This window comes from Quercus robur, chromosome 6, assembly GCF_932294415.1.
Source record: "Quercus robur chromosome 6, dhQueRobu3.1, whole genome shotgun sequence".
In the NCBI taxonomy this organism is placed as follows: Eukaryota; Viridiplantae; Streptophyta; class Magnoliopsida; order Fagales; family Fagaceae; genus Quercus; species Quercus robur.
The window spans coordinates 31,542,764-31,563,320 of record NC_065539.1 but is presented as its reverse complement, the minus strand read 5'-3'; the positions used below and the strand labels follow the sequence as shown (position 1 = coordinate 31,563,320).

General features: G+C 37.1%; 1 protein-coding gene across 6 annotated transcripts; it reads left to right on the top strand.

Moving 5' to 3' along the window:
- The first annotated feature begins 790 nt into the window (after positions 1 to 790).
- On the top strand, positions 791 to 19,048 carry LOC126688434 (transcriptional corepressor LEUNIG_HOMOLOG). Of its 6 annotated transcripts, none has more exons than XM_050383128.1 (18): positions 791 to 949; positions 1,404 to 1,466; positions 1,566 to 1,663; positions 1,795 to 1,904; positions 2,022 to 2,302; positions 2,400 to 2,454; positions 2,604 to 2,715; positions 3,902 to 3,951; positions 4,046 to 4,309; positions 12,747 to 12,824; positions 13,056 to 13,286; positions 14,250 to 14,391; positions 14,471 to 14,580; positions 16,625 to 16,774; positions 17,505 to 17,660; positions 17,766 to 17,882; positions 18,124 to 18,321; positions 18,544 to 19,048. In XM_050383128.1, coding segments are annotated over exons 1-18 (2,361 nt in total). In that variant the 5' UTR covers positions 791 to 947; the 3' UTR covers positions 18,688 to 19,048. The 6 variants fall into 6 exon arrangements, with proteins under 6 accessions (XP_050239085.1, XP_050239082.1, XP_050239084.1 ...); XM_050383125.1 differs by having other exon boundaries at positions 2,400 to 2,475; XM_050383127.1 differs by having other exon boundaries at positions 792 to 949; positions 2,400 to 2,475; positions 12,750 to 12,824.
- Positions 19,049 to 20,557: the final 1,509 nt, after the last annotated feature.

The following is a 20,557-nucleotide window of genomic DNA, read 5'->3' as shown; positions in this document are numbered from 1 at the left end:
AAAACGAAATATGAGGCCAAGCCTGTTTAGATGATCACAGGCTCTTCCACAACGGGGTGATTCGGCCCAGCTATCTTGTAGGTCCTATCGGATCTGATACTTTCTCATCCTACGGTACAGAAGTAGTACACTACCGAGTCCAAGTTACGACTTCTTGTGAGCTGTCCAATTGTTTGTTTTATTTATTTTTACCATAGCATAAATTGCACGTCCCTGATTGATTCATCCAATTGCCACACTCAAACTCATCAGAATCAGATATCAAATTAAGAAAATATTTTTCATCTCCATATCATTTTGGAGTTGGAGTTGTCTTCTCCATCTCCTATCCTTTGTTACGATTCTTCAATTTATTTACGTACGTCTAATTTTATTTTACTCACATGATTATTTTATTTTATAATAATAATAATAATAATAATAATAATAATGTGACTTGGTTTTGTTTAAGTAAATAAGGTCATGTTTGGTAGATTATCTAAACAACATATTTTCAGTTTTTAAATAATATTACAAATATTTTTAAATACATTTTCACCCATTTGTAATTTAAAAAATTACAAATAATATCACTTAAACTCCTCTACTGAACAAGTCCTAATACACATACATATGACATAATTAGTCTTTTTAAATCGTCGGGTAAACTTTGTTGTTCAAATTAACCCCACAATTCCGAACCTCAGCTTCGCACCCGTACAAAGCTCAACCTCGGGCTCCGAACCTAAGCTTCGTGCTCTGTTCAGCTTGCGAACCTTTCAAAGTTCAGACTCCACAGCCTTCTGATCACAGAGACCTTATTAGTCTTTCAAAAATTTTTTTTAAAAAAAAAAAAAAACCAAAATTTAATAGCACCGAATTGGCAACACATTTGATTAGTTTTAAAAATTGAGTTAAAAATTGTTCATTGGTGATCGTTTCCTTCCGCACCAAGGCCAAGACCGGTAATGTACGATTTGATTCATTTCTCATTTTCAATTTAATTACTTTATTTTATTTTATTTTATTTTGTTGTTGTTGTTTATATTTTAGTAGAATTATTATATCTTTGTTCTTTTGAAATTTTTATTAGTTTTCAAATTTACTTCAAAAGTTGATTTTTTCATTCAAAATTCAGAACTGGTAATCTTTGATTTGATCCATTTCTCCGTTTACTTTCAATCCAATTACTAATTTTCATTTTAGTAGAATTATATATTTATTCTTCGAAATTTTTATTAGTTTTCAAATCAAATTTACTTCAAAAGTTATAGACTTTTTAGGTGAATTTTTCATTGAAAATTCGGAATTGTAATGTTGGATTTGATCCGTTTACTTTTGGGGTTGCTTGCGAATTCTATTTGATTTTTGATTTAGTTCGGAGGTGGTTATTGAGAAATTGAATTGAGATCTTTTGGTTCTAGGCAGTTTGGGCTTGTTTTGGAGCAGAAAACAATGGCGCAGAGTAATTGGGAAGCGGATAAAATGTATGATTGATTTGCCTGCTATTACTATTATCTTAGTTGTTGTTGTTTGTGTAAGATTTTTCTAATAATTGGTTTGTTATTTTGGCTAAAAATGGCTAGGCTTGATGTTTATATATATGATTATTTGATGAAGAAAAAATTGCACGCCACAGCGAAATCCTTCATGACTGAAGGGAAGGTCGCACCGGACCCCGTAGGTAATGGAATTTTAGTATTTTTGTGTGATTTTATTAGAAAGTACAGAATTTAGCTTCTCTGATTTAGATTGTGAGTTGAGAAATGGATTGGAATGTTTTAAGTGTATATAACTATTAGGTTCAATATGCAGCAATTGATGCTCCTGGGGGGTTTCTTTTTGAATGGTGGTCTGTTTTCTGGGACATTTTTATCGCTAGAACGAATGACAAACATTCTGACACCGCTGCAGCTTACATAGAGGTGGCTCTTTAATATATATATATATATATATATATTTTACTTATAAACTATCTTTGTTCTGCATCTGATGCCTATCTCCTTTTTGTCCATTTTCCCTAACATGGGGCTGGTTTGCAGGGGCAACAAGTTAAAACAAAAGAGCAACAGCTGCAAATGCATCAGTTGCAACTAATGCGTCAAGCTCAGTTGCAAAGAAGGGATCCTAACCATCCTCCTCTTGGTAGCCCGGGAAATGCTATCAGTTCTGAAGGAATGCTTGGGCAGTCGACTGCTAGCGCATTGGCTGCCAAAATGTATGAGGAACGCTTGAAGCATAGTAATCCAATGGATTCAGAAACATCCCAACCACTTCTTGATGCTAGGATGGCCCTTTTGAAATCAACAACAAATCATCCTGGGTAAATTTTACCTGTAGATATTATTTAAATAAAACATTCACTTGATATTTTACATATGGGTAGTTTAAATCTCTCTTGGCTTACCCTTCTGAAACAGTCAGTTGGTCCAAGGAAACTCTGGAAGTGTGAATGCAGCATTGCAGCAAATCCAGGCACGAACTCAACAGACAGCCGTAATTACTTGGATTAGATGATGCTGCATTTCTGCCCTCTTTTATTCCTTTCTTTTTCTTTTGTAATTTGGTTGAGCTATTGATTCTTTTTGTGCTGGTTGAGTCATTGATTCATTTTGTGCATTTAGGATATCAAAAGTGAAGTTAACATTGGTGCTACTCAAAGATCCTTGCCTATGGATCCTTCTCCAATGTATGCCCAGGGAATCATGCAGTCAAAACCTGGAATTGGAAATGCAGGTATGATTACCTGACCCGGTATGAGAGAATAAACATTCACAGCACAAACACCACAATTAAAAAAAAAAAAAAAAAAAAAAAAACTTTTGACAGATTTGAGTTTCTATAGGGTGGCAGTTCAACTAGCAAGTACTAGACAGGATAACTTGGTGGGGGGGGGGGGGGGGTTGGGGTGTTAGTTTTACCACAGGTGCAAATGTTTTGAGATAATTGGTGCTATAGATTTGAATGAAACCTTTTTGCCAGAATATGAGTGTTCTTGGTAGAGCCCTCAGCTTTGTGTTTCTACCCACCTGCAGCCACCTGTACATTTGCCTCTTGGTAGCATACTTAATTTCCATGTGCCATTTTTCTTTAGAGACTCCATTTTTGGGTCTCACAATTTTCTTCCATTGAGGATGATTAAGGCTTTCTTCAAAATTGGGAGGGTATCTTGATTGAGTTTGGTATTCTTAGGCTTTAAAATTTCATTCCATGTTTGCATCACTATTTTTCTGTTAATTCCCATCATGGTAAACAAACTTCAGTTAGGTATTATTTCATTATTCTAAACCTTTGTCATCTCATATATATGTCTAATATAATCAACCAATTTGGAGAAAAGGGTGGTTGATCCAAGAATTGATGTTGAGTCCAGAAACATGTATAACATGCCATGCATGAGTCACATGACTATCGTGAGCAATGATGTGCAATGTTTATGGATGGATGGATTTACTAACATGGTATTAGAGCCAGATTTTTCTAGCATATCTTGTGTTTAAATCTTGAACTCATTTTAATCAAGTTTTGGAGTTACCTCGGCCTCCTTTTTTATTTCGGGTTTCACATTTAAATTTGGGCTTGTGTGAGAGAAAGGGTAGCGTTTGCATGATATGCATTGTTGTCCTGCTTCCCAATGATGTAAGCTTTTGGGATAGATGGTTCACTATTCACTAACAGCAGTATCTTAGCGAGATGGGCTGGAGTAACTAAAATTTTAGCTCAGCTGGGGAAGTTTTGTGCCATTAAAAACTGTGTGGTAACCCCAGATAGACAAACTGATTACTGCTTTATAGATGATGTTCTGTATTTATCAAATTGGATTACCTTAAGAAATGATATCTGGGAAATTTAGGCTCCATTTTACTTCAAGTCATTCTTTTAGTAAATTTTATAATTTGTAGCTTTTTTTTGCTTTTATTAGGATTGAACCCTGGAGTTGGTGGTCTTCCATTGAAGGGGTGGCCTTTAACTGTAAGTTATACACTGGACCACATATGCCCTAGAGCTTCATGTAGATTTTCATTGGTTCACAGTTCTTAACTAAGGTATTTGCCAAAATATTCAGGGCATTGACCAAATTAGACCAGGTTTAGGTGCGCAAGTTCAAAAGCCTTTTCTACAGAATACAAATCAGTTTCAGCTTTTGCCACAGCCACAACTCTTAGCACAGGTGCAAGCACAAGGAAATCTTGGTAGTTCACCTATCTATGGAGATATGGATCCTCAAAGATTTAGAGGATTATCCAGGGGAACTTTGAATGCAAAAGATGGCCAACTGATTGCAAATGATGGATCTATAGGTTCTCCAATGCAATCAACTTCATCTAAGGTAAGATTTTCTTGCTTGTGATGCCTTCACTTGTTCTCATTCTAGTAACATAAATATCATGCATATGTACATACATATACCTAAACATGTTTTTAAACAAAACCCTTTTTAGAATTAGAATGATTTTGAGTATTTCTTTTGCGGTGGGATCCTTTGTTGATATAGAATACTGATGCAAATTGGCGTTCATCTCTGTTCAGGGAATGATGGGCTCCATGCTCCCCCCTACCCTAACCCCCCCCCCACCCCCCCCCCCCCCCCGCCCCATATTTTCCCCACCCTACCACACAGTCAGCACCATTCCCTCCTCTGCTCCCCTTCCTACCATCGCCATTCAACCAGCCACCTCAATTTCTTGGTTTCTTTCCAACACAGTTTCCATCACCTTTTGGATTTTTTTCCATATCACCTTTTTTGCCCATCTCATACTTCTTCACCGACCACCCCACCCCCATCTAACCTGCCTTTACAATCATCGTTATTGCCTAGACCAACCACTACAATATCACCCACACCTCTTCCTATCAAATTGCCTCTCCCTAACACAACTTCTAAACCTTTTCTTGAGGGCAGATGGGGCAATAAAGGTTCTTTTCGCATAGATACTAAATTTTTTTCTTTCTCTTTTGATGGTGGACGGGCTGATTCTTATGCTATACACAAGAGTTGCAGGAATATTAAAAGTTCCGTTTGGGTGGGCCATAAAGGATTGGAATGGATTCTCTCCTGTTTTGCTAATATTCGAGATTGGGTTCCAAGAAAGGATTATCTATGCAAACGCTATAGAGAAAACAATAAGTTTTTCGAATTCCAGGGAAGGTCGCATAAGGCTGGTCTTTTTGTGGATATAGATGTGTATTATGATGGACCTCATCATGGTTGTGTTATGATACCTGCTAGCTCAAATCGTTCTAGGTGGTGCTTGTTTACAAAAGAATTAGACAGATTCTTATCAGGTGAGAATACTATATTGGTGGAAGGGATGACTTCTGATGGTGTTGTTGGTGGTGGTCCGACGGATGGCGGTGGACAAAATGGGAAGAAAACATACCAGTGGAAGTTTAGGAATTTTGAAAATTCTGGAGTTATTTTGGGGCATAACGTGATTAAGGGTGATTCTGCCGTTATTGTATCTAATATAAATGGTAGACCTACACATGAGTTTACTTTTAAGTTGACTTCTGCCAACTTGGCGTTGAGGGTGTTTAAATTAGATGGGGGAAAACGAGTTGTATCCTGGATGGACCCAAATATTTCACCCATGTCCAATAAAAGTGGGCTTGATGTTTTAAAACGCGAATCTGAGCATGACAAAGCCCAAGTGGCTAACCCGAAAGGAAAGGCCCATTTGGAGGTTTCCTATCCGAGAGGTGTGGGCGAGAGTGTGCACAGTGATCAAAGTGAGTTTTTTGGGCAAGAGTCCAAGGTTACCGATGGAGGTAGCGGCAGCATCAGTGGTGTCTGAGGCTCCGATGGGTGCTATATCGCCGATCCTTAGCAACAAGCCTCTTCCCGGTCAAGCTATGGAGCTTCTCGCCTCCAACCCGGTGGTTTCTCATCCCGATAGGGAAGGCGAAAGTTTTTCCGAGGTCGATCTGAGAACCACGGTGGAGCTGCGACAACCTGGGCATCTTGAAGTTGTGGGCTCAGGGTCGAACTCGGTGATGTCAACACAGGAAATCATGCTTTTGATTGGTGATGATCATCTTGCTTTTCATTGTCGTCTTCATCGTCCTTGGTGGGAAGCTTCGAATCGTTTTTCTCCCTTGTCCAACTTGGATAGGGAGGGGGATCCTTGGTCCAAGGAGGTAGTATTTACGGAGGCCCATCCCGAGGTCAACGAGGGGGGTGCTTCCCAAATAGGTATGATGTTTTCGGGTGTTGAGTTTGTAGATGGGTTGCAAAATGGTGGGTCGGAGCTTCTGCTTCTTCCATGGGAGCAAAGTGGAGTTGACACTAGTGTTTCTGGTAGTGGGGGGCAAGAGAGTGGTCCTCTGGAGTGTGTACTGCTGTCTCAGTGGGATCCTAAGGCAGTTAAGGATAAGGTGTTGACTAGGGTTGATGAAGAGGGTGAACAGTTGAAATACAGTCTACAATGATGAGAAGTTTTTGCAAAATGGTGGTTTTCCTATTGTAAAACATGAATCTCAATGTGCGGCTTTATTTCGTTTATTGGAACAAGAATGTATTGAGGTTGTAAATGATGGGTGTATTTGAATACATATTAAATCTGGTCAGAAAGGTGTTAGAGAACTTCGGGGTCTAGTATCCACAGTAAATTATGATGGGTCCTCTTCTTGTAATAGAGGTTCCTCGAATGGTTTGGGGGCTATTGGTAGTTATAAATGACTTTAAGACTCCTTTCTTGGAATGTTAGGGGTTTGAATAATCCCCGGAAGAGGGAGGTTTGTAAGAATCTCCTTAAGGAATGGCGGTGCGATATAGTCTGTTTTCAGGAAACTAAACTTTCTTCGTTAAATTCTATTGTTGTGCGAAGCTTATGGGGTAGTCCCTTCACTGATTGGGCTGTCCTAGATGTGGTTCAAACATCCGCCCGGGGGGGGGGGGGGGGGGGGTGTTGTTTGCTGCTTTGGGATAAGCGGGCGGTTGGGAAAATTGATGTTTTTGTTGGTCAATTCTCAGTTAGTGTACTTTTTAGGGGAGTATTGGATGGTTGTGAATGGGTTTGTATTGGTATTTATGGTCCAAATGCAGACCAACATAGGGCTGCTTTGCGGGAGGAGTTATCAAGGGTGTGTGTTCAATGGACCATGGCTTGGTTATTATTTGGAGACTTCAACATCATTAGATATCCTGGTGAGAGGCTTGGCTGTGACTCTTTCAGCCTAGCCATGTTTGCTTTTTCGGATTTTATAGAGAATAATTTCCTAGTGGATTTACCATTAGATGGGGCTTCTTTCACCTGGTTTAGGGATTCTAAACCGAAGTCTGTGTGCCGTATTGACAAGACCTTGGTCTTTGTGGATTGAGAGGACCATTTTGGAAATGTGTCTCAAAGGGTGCTTCATTGTGTTATTTTTGATCGTTGTCCGCTTTTGGTGGAAACTAGTGGTGTTGGTAGGGGGTGCTGTGCTTTTAAGATTGAGAATATGTGGCCAAAAGTTGAGGGTTTTGTTGAGAAGGTTTAACAATGGTGGAATGGTTATTGCTTTAGGGGCTCTCCAAGTTTTGTTCTGGCTCAGAAATTAAAGGCTCTTAAAGAAGACCTAAAGAAGTGGAATAAGGAGGAATTTGGAGATTTGGCTTTTAAGAAGAAGAGTTCGTTGTTGGAGATTTGGCTTTTAAGAAGAAGAGTTTGTTGTTTGAATTATTGGGTTTGGATGCTAAGGATGAAATACTGGGCCTTCCGCATGAGGAACAATTTTGCAGAACACAGGTTAAAGGTGATATTGAAGTTTTCGCTTCTTTGGAAGAAACTTTCTGGAGACAAAAGTCCCGTGCTCTGTGTGTGAAGGAGGGAGATAACAACACACGCTTCTTTCATAGATTAGCGAATTCTCATAGAAGAGCTAATCATATTAGCAGTGTAGAGGTAGATGGTGTTATATATGAGGATGAATCTATTGTACGTTCTCAGGTGGTCCAATTTTATTAGGAGCTTTATACAGAGATTGATATGTGGCGTCTAATTGTGGATGGGTTGGATTTTGCCTATATTGGGGACGATGAAAGGTTGTCCCTTGAGAGGGAATTCTTGAAAGAAGAAGTTACCCAGGTTTTGATAGAGATGGAGGGGGATAAAGCCCCTGGTCCGGACGGTTTCACCATGGCATTTTTTCACAAATGTTGGTGGGTTGTGGAGGATGATGTTATGGCTGTATTTAAGCAGTCTCTAAATGCTTCTTTTCTCTCTTTAATTCCCAAGAAAACTAATGTTGTCAATATTAAGGATTTCCGACCTATTAGCTTGGTGGGCAATGTTTACAAGTTGCTGTCTAAGGTGTTGGCAAATAGGTTGAGGGTGGTGTTAGACAGTCTAATCTTGGAACCTCAAAATTCCTTTGTTGGTGGGAGACAAATTTTGGACTCAATGCTTATTGCAAATGAGTGCCTAAATAGCAGATTGAAGTGTCATTCACCAGATGTAGTTTGTAAGTTGGACATAGAAAAGGCCTATGATCATGTAAATTGGGATGCCTTACTCTATTTGTTGAATATGATGGGCTTTGGGTTAAAGTGGACGGGGTGGATTAAGGCTTGTATATCTACTGTTCGCTTCTCTGTTCTTTTGAATGGATCCCCAGTAGGTTTTTTTGGAAGTTCTCATGGTTTGAGACAAGGTGATCCTTTGTCCCTCTTCTTATCCTTTTGATTATGGAAGTATTAAGTTGGATTCTGAAGAAAACTGAGGATAGTGGTCTGCTTTGTGGTTTTCATGTGGGACCAATTAATTCTATTGGGGTACGCATATCACATTTGTTGTTTGCAGTTGATACTATTTTGTTTTGTGATGCTTCTAGAGAACAGTCGTTGTCCATTAGGCTGGCTTTGTCTTGCTTCTTAGTTTTTACTGGTTTGAAAGTAAATGTGGGGAAGAGTGAGATTGACCCGGTTGGGGAGGTTGGTAATATAGGTGCTTTGGCTAACATTCTCTGTTGTAGGGTGGGTAGCCTGCCTATGAAATATTTGGGAATGCCGTTGGGTACTCCGTATAAGACTGCATCCATTTGAAATCCTATTTTGGAGAAGATGGAGAGGAAATTATTTGGTTGGAAGCATCTGTATTTGTCTAAAGGTGGTAGACTTACTCTTTTGAAGAGTATCCTTTCTAGCCTTCCTACATACCATCTATCCTTATTTACCATCCCTATAGCTGTGGCTAATAGATTAGAGTGTATTCAGATGAATTTTTTATAGGGGTCTTTAGAGGAGTGTTTCAAACATTCTTTGGTGGCTTGGGAGAAGGTGTGTTCACCATTAGAGATGGGTGGTTTGGGGATTAGGAAGTTAGGTCACTTCAATCAAGCCCTATTGGGAAAATGGTTATGGAGGTTTGGCCAAGAAGGAACTCATCTCTGGCAGAGGGTTATTGCCACCAAATATGGAGAGGGTCAAGGGGAATGGAATACTAAAGTTTGTAGAAGGGTCCACGGGTGTGGTCTTTGGCGTGGTATTAATGATGGTTGGGAAAGGTTCACCAAACATTTGGCCCTAGTGGTGGGTGATGGCTCTTGCATTCTTTTTTGGCATGATAAATGGTTTGGGGATACCTCACTAAAAAAGCTCTATCCTCAATTATATGCATGTTCAAATGACAAGGAAGCTTGCATTTCTGATATATTGTGTCATCAGGAGGGTGGAAATGATAGATTTTGGAACGTGAGATTTTATAGGGATTTTCATGAGAGGGAATTAGAAGCTGCCTTCTCATTCCTGGATTTCATTCAGTCTTGGATTCCGAGAGGCATTGGGTGTGATAGTCCCTATTGGTGTCTTAATGGGAATGGTAAGTTCGATATTCGGTCCTTTTACAATAAGATCAGGGGTACTTCTCTCTCTAGCTTCCCTTGGAAGGGTATTTGGAAAGTCAAGGTTCCTAAAAGGGTGGCTTTCTTCATGTGGACTGCATGGTCGGATACTTGCCTTGGATAATTTGATGCTTCGAGGTCTCCCTTTGGCGAATCGGTACTATATGTGCTGCTGTAATGAGGAATCTGTGGACCATCTTACTGTCTTGTAGCTCACTCTTTGTGTGTGCAAATGTTACAAGTTTTCGGGATCCAATGGTTCATGCCAGGTTCAATGGAGAGTTTGGTGTTTTGTTGGAGTAATTGGCTGGGGAAATTTTCTTTGGATATATGGTTCCTGGCTGTTTGATGTGGGTTGCTTGGATGGAAAGAAATCGGCGCTCATTTGAGGCTAAAGAGAAATCGCTTGTTCAATTACAAGCTCTATGCCAGAGTACTCTTTTTGATTGGGCTAGGTGCTGGGGTTCTTCAAATTGTTCTTCTATTTTGGAGTTTCTTACTTTCTTACTTCCCTTAGAATTGTCCCTTAAGTTGTTTTTTTTATATCTTTGTTGTTTTTTGTTGCTGTTTCTTGTGTTCACCATCATGAACACCTTGTATTTGCTGTTTTCACTTTTTCTTCATGATTAATACGATTCTTATTACTTAAGGGTAAGATTTTCTTTCCACGACCTATGAGAATATGATAGCCTTCATGATACATGTTGTAAAAATGCTATAATTCATTGTATTCTTTCTTGCATAATTAAGAGTTCTGTTTTTAGTTCCAATTAGGGTGGCAAACATTTAAAACAAGCTCATTAACCCACCCTAGCCGTCTCAATATAGGGGAGTAATAACCAACCCATTTAGATATTGGGTTTAATGGTTACAACCCCATTTATTACCCATTTAAAGTATGTATTAAATGGGTACCCGTTGGTTATCCATCTGAAGTACTATACAGTTGACATTTAATGGCTGCTCAATTTCAAGCTTAATCATTGTGGTGGAGCAGACTAGGGATTGCTGTTTTGGCTTGGCCCATGGGTACCTGCTCTGCCTAGTTGCAGATTTAGGGGTCAAAGCATCTTCCATGGGGTGGGAGCAGGTTTTCCATTTTCCACCTACAATGGGTTGAGGTATGAATTAGCTCCCCCACCTCGAACCTGACCCATGTATATTAAAAATATATTTGAAATATTCAAATTTTTAAGCAACTGGGCTTTAGCTCAAATGACACTTGCTCTTCCCATAATAGTGGGATGAAGGGGATTATTAAAATAATAATAATAATAATGGGTTAAAGGGTGAAGTCTTGAGTTCAAACCATTTGTTGCTTGTGTAGCTTGTCAATTAAAAAATATTTAATATTTTATTTATATTAAAATCCAATTAATATATATATATATATATATATTATCACTTTCTAGTTTTTTTACTCCCTTATCAAACCCTAGCTACTGAACAAACCTCTCTCAATGTTAGTCTTCTCATTTGGCACCACTGCATTCTAAATAACTCTTTGCGCCATTGATGTCATCCCCTGCCTCTTCATCAAACCCTCCCTTTTCCATCTAACATTCTAGATGACTACTTTTTTAAACAACAACCAATACTACAACTTTTAGATCTCTCCTAAAGCACCACCTCTCCCTCATCCTCCACCACTCTAAATACTTCTCCACCCTTTTATCTGACCGATGACAACCCCACAATGACAATAATCTCAACTCGAAAACCTTCAAACTTCCATCGATAGCATCTCCACTATCAATACCCTCTCAGTCACCCTCAAACTCCTCTTTGAGGCAATAAAAACATAGCTTTTAGTCTTGAAATTTTTGGGGTTGCCAATGGATTCTCAAGAACTAATCAGGGTCAGCCCCATGTATAGAAGGAAACATCCCAACTTGTGTGTGTAAAGGTTCTGATTAATAATAAAGTGACAAAATTTTATGTTGGTTGTCAACCTATTGCAACCCTCCCTTTTTGTGGGTCACTAGTCTACCACAACCCTTGAATTGACATTGAAGAACGTGAATAAATATGAAAGATAAAGTATTAATTAAAATAAACAATTAAAGTTGGAGGAATGGAAATTGAGAAGTATACTAGTGAAACTTCATTTGTTTTCTAACAAAATACAGGAATTTATTATTATTATTATTATTATTATTATTATTATATTTGTAACAAAATAATGGAAATTGAAAAATGGTTTTTCATTTTAAGGACTCCATGAATGGATCAGAGCTGTGTTTCCAGTTACCTCATCAAGTTTTATTAAGTTTCTAGATCTGTTGAATTTTCATACATAATTTGTACTTAACTGCAGTGGTTTCCCTCTAGGCTATAATGTACATCTTGTGAATTAGGGTGTAGCCCTTTGAAAATTTCCTGTGATATGAGAATTGCCTGTCTTACTGCTCCAACTTTGTCAAAATGTCAATTTTAATTATTATCAGAGCATCGGTTTTATGAATTTTGATGAGATTTCTCATTTCTGTACGAAAAGTGAAAAGTTACTGTCATATGCACAATTTTTTTTTTTTTTTTTTTCAATTTCAAATTGAATTGGTCTATTTTACAAGTTACAGCAAATCATTATATATTTTTATGTATGTGCACCATTTAAGTTCTTTTAAATGAAGGTGACAATCTCAAAACAGTCTGGCTAAAATCTTGCAGCTGGCTGAACTATGCTGGATGCTGTTTAGTGGGTTAGAAAAGTGAAATTAGTTCCTATTGTGAAAAAAATACTGCCTAATTCTGCATTGCTGTTTACCACTACTTTGGCATGGTAGATTTTAAAACAAACCCCCATGGCCAGCTTGAGAAGATCCTGAATGGTCCTCTTTATATAGAAACTCTCTGGTTTTAGTAGTGGCTGGGTTCTATTGCTATATCTGCATACCATTTGGATGTCTCTTTGGTGACATTTGTCTGAAACTTTGGCTTGTTCAAAGCAGATTAACATGCCACAGATACAACAGTCTTCTTCTCAGCAACAACAGGATCCTCTGCATCCACAGCAAGTGCAACAGGTTATGCTCACTTCTGTTGACATAATGCTATTAAGACTCTTATTTTCACCACCATTAAAATTATAAATTTCAAGGGAATCCAGTTCTTAGTTACAAGAGGTTTCATGTTTTACCGCTACCTCTAGCTGCAGTTATGTTAAAAAATTTATATCCTACAGTATATATATTTTTTATAAATGTTTTATTTGTTATTGCTTGCAATTAGTGACTTGGTTATTTGTTATGTAATAGAATAACCGAAAACGGAAAGGGCCCTCATCTTCTGGAGCTGCTAACAGTACTGGAACAGGAAATACAATTGGTCCTTCGCCAAACTCTCAACCATCAACTCCATCTACTCATACTCCTGGTGATGGAGTTGCTATGGCGGGTAATCTGCAGAATGTTGGTAGCGTGTCAAAAGGTTTAATGATGTATGGTGCAGATGGAGCAGGTGCTCTTGCATCATCCACAAACCAGCTGGTATATGAACTTTTGAGAAACTCCAACCTGCATACTACACACCTGAAGGGAAAATTTTAAATATGCATACTCAGGGTTCAACAAAACATGTATTTGCGTGCGTTGCTTGCAATTTAAGTTAATATGTTTTCACAAGTGGCCTTGGGTCTTGAACCCATGATGTCAACTCTCCACCCCAATATTTTTACGGAGGGAGGAATGTCAAATAGAGCTACAACTAATTTGGATTGCACATTCCAAAATGAGGCAATACTTTTTTCTAAAAAAAATATTTAGAATCTAGAATGAACTGGCATAGCTGGTTTGGTTCCACATATGACCGCTATTTATATTGCTCATGTCAGTCATTCATTTGGTTTGGATACTTGAAGATCCTTGCTTAACATTATTTTTTGGATTGGGGGAGAGTTTAGTAGAGGGGAATAGGGGTGGAGATTATATTCTACCCGTTTTAGATAGTTTTTAGAAGGAGATGGGAAAGGATTGAGGGGGAGCCCACTTCCCTTCTCTTCTTCTTCTTCTTCTTTTATTTCATTTCATTTTATTTATTTATCAGTTCCTCCACTTTGGAGGAATTTGGAGGGGAAGGGACTCAAGTTTAATGAATTTATATGTACGTTCTACTTTGCCAAATTATTTATACATGATTCTTTCCTCGCCTTCTAACCCTACAATAAAATAAGGGGAGGCACATCTCCTCTCCTCTGCCCTTTTAATTTTTGAAACATCCAAATAAGGGGGAGGGGTATTTACTCCCCTTTTCCATTCCTCTCCTCTCCTCTATCTTCCCCTCTTATCCTCTCCCTCCATACTTCCATAGTTTAAGGGAAAAGAAAAAGATAAGAAAATGTTGCGCCCATTCAGTTGTGTTATGTTTTAAAGTATCCTTTCTGAGAATAGCCAAAATGGTGCATGATGAGTTACTCTTTAAAGGCCTGTTCATGACTTTGTCCCTAATTACAGGATGACATGGATCATTTCGGAGATGTTGGCTCTTTAGATGATAATGTGGAATCTTTTCTCTCACATGATGATGGAGATGGAAGGGATTTGTTTGGTGCAATGAAACGAAACCCTTCCGAACATCATGCAGAAACTTCGAAAGGTAATCTATGATCTCATGGCTTGAGCAGTGATGATTATTCAAATTGACTGCAGCCAACAATGTGTCTTCTCCATATTAGGTTTTTCTTTCAATGAAGTTGATTCCATGTGTAAAAGCAACAGCAAAGTTGTCTGCTGTCATTTCTCATCAGATGGGAAGTTATTGGCCAGTGCTGGGCATGACAAGAAGGTATAAGGCATTTTAGCAGGCAAGGGAATGAATTCCAAGTTTTAATTGTACACTTAAGGACAGATATTAGTGATTGTTTCTGTATTTGCTGATGGTTTTGTTTACAATCTTTTAATTTAGTAATTGCAGCCTTGCAGGTCAATAAATACACCTACGCTACTAAAAAAGCTTAAAGAGCTTCTTTCCAATATTCCAATTCCGTGTTGACTTTAAAAAATCATTAATTTTATTCCCTTTCATTGATGTCCTTTCTTGCGTTTGTTTTCTTAACCAGCATCCACATATGTCCTCTTGATGATGAAATCAATGCCTGCATTTATCTTTTGGAACTTGCTAGGGGTCATTAGATATTATTATGATATAATTTTTGACAAAACTACTAATTTTTAATAATAATTGCTAGGACAAAGTTTAGCTACAAAATAGGCTACAACCTTGCTCAATATCTTTTTATTAAAGGTGAATTTTGATAAATCCACCATTGGATTGCATCTTCTTCTTATATTCTCCATGCTTGCAAAATTTCTAGAAAATTAAATGTCAATAGTTATGTTATTAATAAATTGTTTAAATTGCAAGTTTTTGTAGTTTAAAATTATGCACAAAATATAAGCTTATAGATCATATATAGTAAATAATTTCCGATTGACATAAAATTTGATATGCATATTAAGAGCGTAAAGAACATGTAATTTAATGGTTAGATTTTCAAAATATGTAGTAACATCTATTTTATTGAGTAAGGTTGTAGCCTTAGACCGCAACCAATTTTATAGCTTAACTTTGTCCTAATTGTTGTACTTCGTGAGGTCTATGGCTAGTGTACTTTTGGTAATTTTCATGAGTTTTATTATGAGTGTACTCTTGGTTATTTGTGATCATGATGATTCTCATTATTAGCACTTGTGTGTGCGCACGTGTTGCTTAATTTTTTTTTTTTAAAGAACTTATCAAAATTTTATAAATAATAAATAAGAAAAAGAAAAATACAAAAAAAATGAACCATTTAAAATCTATTGCCCTTCCTTGGAATATATTTATTTTCGTAGATGATGTTTCTATTTTACAGAGTACTGGTATTTAGGCACATCCGATGTGTGCACAACACATTGCTTAATGTTTCCAAAAAGAGAATTCATGACAAAGTAAAAATATTGCATATTTCCCTTATATAATTTACTTTGTTAAACCCTAAAATTTAAATTATCATGTTTGTTTTACATCATTGGATAGGAAAGACTGCAGTCATCTCTTACCTTTATCTTCTCCATGCTTGTTTTGCTTTTTTTTTTGAATTGGATAAATGGTTTGCATTTTTTTCTCATTAGCTTTTTGCTCAAAAGTGTGGTGGTGACAATGAAAAATGGTGAAAGTGCCCATGATGGTAAAGATTCTATGAAAAGCTATAAATATCATTAGTATGAATCTGAATATTTTTACATATAAAAAAAAAGTATGAATCAGAATATTGGGGCCACCACTACACCATCCTGGTAAGATATGGTGTAATACCAAGAGGTCGTTTGATGTGCCCTAAGACCTGTGACATAGTAAATGTTTTCCTTGCATATTAATCTTAAATAGCTTTCATCTAGCATATATTTCAGAGGTTAACAAAACTAAATTTTTTTATTTTAGTATCTAAAAACATCTCTACCAATGGTTAGAATCTTTTGAGAGATGTGGCTAAAGCTGAAGCTTCTTCTAGTCTTATAAAAACTTCACAAATGTTACTTTTGTGTAGTTTCGAGTGGATTTCATTTGTTTTGGCATTATTACTTTAAGATCTATGTTTTAGGTTTTAAATATATAACTAATTGTTTATTTTGCCTACAGGATTGTGTATGTGGTTGTTAATTTTAGCTAGTCACAGACTTTTGTAATTGTTTTGAGCTCTCATCGACATGTTTCATTTCAGTGGGCAACTGCAACAATTAGATTTTATATAATTACAGTCCTCCCTGACCCCACACACGCACCCCCCCACCCAAAAAAAAAGAAAAAAGAAACAGATTTGTATGCTTATCATTTTTCATGTCAGCAGGTTGTTCTTTGGAACATGGAGACACTACAGACTGAGAGTACTCCAGAGGAACACAGTATGATAATTACTGATGTACGCTTCAGACCAAATTCAACACAGCTGGCAACATCTTCATTTGATACTACCGTGCGAGTTTGGGATGCTGCAAAAGTAAATTCTACACTCTGCAGGAATTTATTTAAATTAGTTAGTAGTTGCTAAGAAATTTATATTGTTGTCCCTCCAATTGTAATCTTCATAGTAATACTCAGTATGATGCCCGCAACTGGTCGCTGCATTTTTACCATATTGTTGCTGCCTCATGCAATTTGACTTCTTCAAAACTAAATAATTCACTTATGTATGATAAATATTGTTAATAATTCAACATAAGAAAATGATTTTTTTTTTTTTTCAATTTCTTTTAGCAATGATAGCTTTAGACTTTTACATTATTGAGTACCTAGATTCAAAATGGGTTAGACAAGAGGCATTGGTACTCTTCTATACCACCAGGCTGAACTATTACTATTATATGCCCAGTCCAAACTTAAGGTAAGTGGGGAAGAGAAAAGGTGATATTACTCTTCACACACCACTGATTACCTAACCGTCCTTCAGAGACATGTAAGGGCAAAAATTGTCATTCTGGATTACCTTTTGAGGTTGATTTGTAATTCATTTCTAGAGGTGTTCGTCCTGTTTATATTTAGAGCCTACTTGCCATGTATTTTTATGGTAAACTCATGTCAATAACATCAGACGTCAAGACAGTAGGAATAAATTACTGGACTTAATGATGTGAAGCCATTTCTTTACCTATTGTACCTTCTGGCATTTAATTATCAATGAAGATTCTGGTTTACATATCATGGGCACTTACTTCAGTTTATTGTTGCAGCCAAGCTATGTCTCACAGCCATTTACAGGGCATGCTTCGCATGTAATGTCCCTTGATTTCAGCCCTAAAAATAATGAAATTCTCTGCTCTTGCGATGCTAACAGTGAGATTCGTTTCTGGAATATTAATCAGTATTCTTGCACCCGTGCTTTCAAGGCTAGTTTTGGAGCTTTCTCATTATCTGTTGTACTGTTTAAATATTTGAATATTTATTGGATTTGGTTTGTTTTGCCTTCTGAACCTTTGTAGTTTGATGATCAGGGAGGTTCAGCACAGGTGAGATTTCAGCCAAGAATTGGACAACTTCTGGCTGCAGCAGCCGAAAAAGTTGTGTCCATCTTTGATGTCGAGACTGATAGGCAGACACACTCATTACGGGTATGATATCTTTGTCAAATTCAGAAAAAGTTGGGAGTCCATTATAACTTCTCTTTCAAATGTTCATTTAGTCACTTTCTTTGTTTCTTTTGCATAGGACATTGCCATTTCAAACAGGCATCAAACACACCCCCCCCCCCCCACTCCTGTCCCTATCTCTCTCCCTCTGTGTTTTCTAAAATTGGATTTCACATTCTAATATGCAGTTAGTAATTCTAATGTGCGGTCTTATGAATTTCAGGGGCACACTACAGATGTCCACTCTATTTGTTGGGACACAAATGGAGATTATTTGGCATCTGCCAGTCAAGAGTCTGTCAGGGTATGGTCTTTAGCCTCTGGAGACTGCATTCACGAGCTCAGCTCCAGTGGAAACATGTACCATTCTTGTGTTTTCCATCCAAGCTACTCCACTCTATTGGTCATTGGAGGCTACCAGGTGATATTTTTGCTTTGTTATTGTTGTATACCAGTATTTTCATTTCCTTGTGATGATACATGCATTTTCCTTGGTGAATTTTTTGCCTGCCAGTTTATTACCAATAAATAAATAAAAAAAGGCAATTCTTAAATGGCTATAATTGGTCAACAGTTGGGACTGAATTGATTTCCAACAGGATCTTATAGATTGCTGACATTATTCATACTGATCGTTCTGCAGTCTTTGGAGCTTTGGAACCTGGCTGAGAATAAGTGTATGACAATTGCAGCTCATGATTGTGTGATAGCATCTTTGGCGCAGTCACCACTAACAGGGATGGTTGCCTCTGCCAGTCACGACAAATCTGTTAAGATTTGGAAATAAGTTAACTGCCTTTGGTTTATACAAATTTCCCACTATCAAAGTCTACCAGCCCTTTCATTCCAGATGCAGTAAAAGTCTGAATAAAGAAGATAGAAAAGGAGAGAAAAATTTACACCTTGTATTTATTTATTTTTCTTTTTTAATCACTTTCATTATTTATCTTTTCTTATATGTAATAAAGTGAACGTAGGTTTCCCTGTGGTCTCATTTGGTAGTTAATTTGGCCGTATTGCATTTGTTGGGTTTTGGAAACTTCTTTCGTGAGGTTTTGGTATCCTGGTAGTTGTGATTAAGTGGTTGAGGTACTGTATTTTTAGGTGGAATAATTGGTATAAATACATCTTCTTAACGGTTAAGCCTCTATGACACTCATCAAAATATCACCATTTCCTCATTTCAAGGACCCCATTGAGGAATGGCATACTTTTTGGTGCAGCCAATGTTTTCAATGGTCATGTATGCCGTTTGATAGAAATGCAATTCCAATCTAACCTAACTGGAAACGTGCAATGCAATTGAGGCAGAAATGGTATTGGATGTAACAGTTACATATGACATATCTCGCGATTAATTCTTAAGTATTCCTAAAGCACGGTGAATGGTGTTCTTCCCTTTCATATTCATGGTAGAGTCTATTCATTAAATTCATGGTGTGTTTTATTATGAATGTGAGATGAGAGAGCACTATTTCACCATACTCTAGAAGTACCCAAGTATTTTCTATATCTAATATGGACATGGATCTCACACTTGTAAAAGGATGTTGCATGTCATTAAGATACCTTTTTATTATTATTAAGATACCTGTTTTCGTCTAGGATTTTTTGGCAAAATTTTAAGATCTACAACAAATTTTAAGAGCAAAAATTGAAGGGATAATTACAAATTATCCAAATTGAGGTTAGACTTGAATTTACTTTGCCTATCTGTACGTTGAAAATTGTTACTTTATCTACTTGAGGTTGACTTTGTTAAACGGTAATTTTTTTCATTGTTAAAAATGTTAAAGGAAAAAAATACACCAAACAAAATTAGAGAAAACAAGATCAAAAAGCAGTATTTATAAAAATTGTTATGTTTGTCTCAAGATCTTAAACAAATGATGGTTTTTGGCTTCATTAATGCAAGACATAGGGATTTGTAATGATTACAAGCAAGAAGATCCAATTTCTATAATTGACGCATATCTCACAGGAATATTTGCAATATAAGGTTTTGAAATTTTGAAGAAATTCATAAATACAATAGGCTTGATTCATGCGGGAACAATTTCTCTCTCGAATGAGTCTAGCTTTTTGGTGCACTATTCTGCTGAGCATTCTGGGTGAGATTTGGCTTTTTTGATTATTATGTGAGATTTGAGTATTGATTTTTTTTTGGGTGAGTGGTCTTAGTGATGGCGAGGTTGGTGGGTGTGAATACCATTTGAATATGAGAAAGTTATATTGTGAGAGTGAGAGAGAGATGGCAGGGAACACTTTTAGGGCTTTTATTTTGCTCTATCTAATCTTCTTGTTGCGTTCATTATACTTTTAATCTACGTATTATCTTGATTTCAACTAGGGGTGTCAAATGGGTGGTTTGGGGTGGGCATAATTATTATGATCTTAGTGTCTCATATGGATTAAGTATAAACTTAACAATATGTTTATAAACTCTTAGGCACCCTCACCTTACAAGCTGGTTTTTAAGGATGAGTTCTACCCATGGGTTTGTAACATTGGTATTAGAGCATTACAATTCCAATTCACCACCATGACTGAAACTCGATCAAATTCCCAAAACTCAGAAAAAATTGCAACTTTATCCAAGATTACAGATTGCCATGAACATACTTTATAGGAAATGCAGAAGCAATTGCAAACTATCA

What these genes read in the sequence shown, in the direction of transcription:
- LOC126688434 (XM_050383125.1), top strand. An exon ending in TCAACAACAAATCATCCTGG is followed by an intron (nt 2,303 to 2,399) that starts GTAAATTTTACC and finishes CTTCTGAAACAG; the next exon opens with TCAGTTGGTCCAAGGAAACT. An exon ending in CACGAACTCAACAGACAGCC is followed by an intron (nt 2,476 to 2,603) that starts GTAATTACTTGG and finishes TTGTGCATTTAG; the next exon opens with GATATCAAAAGTGAAGTTAA.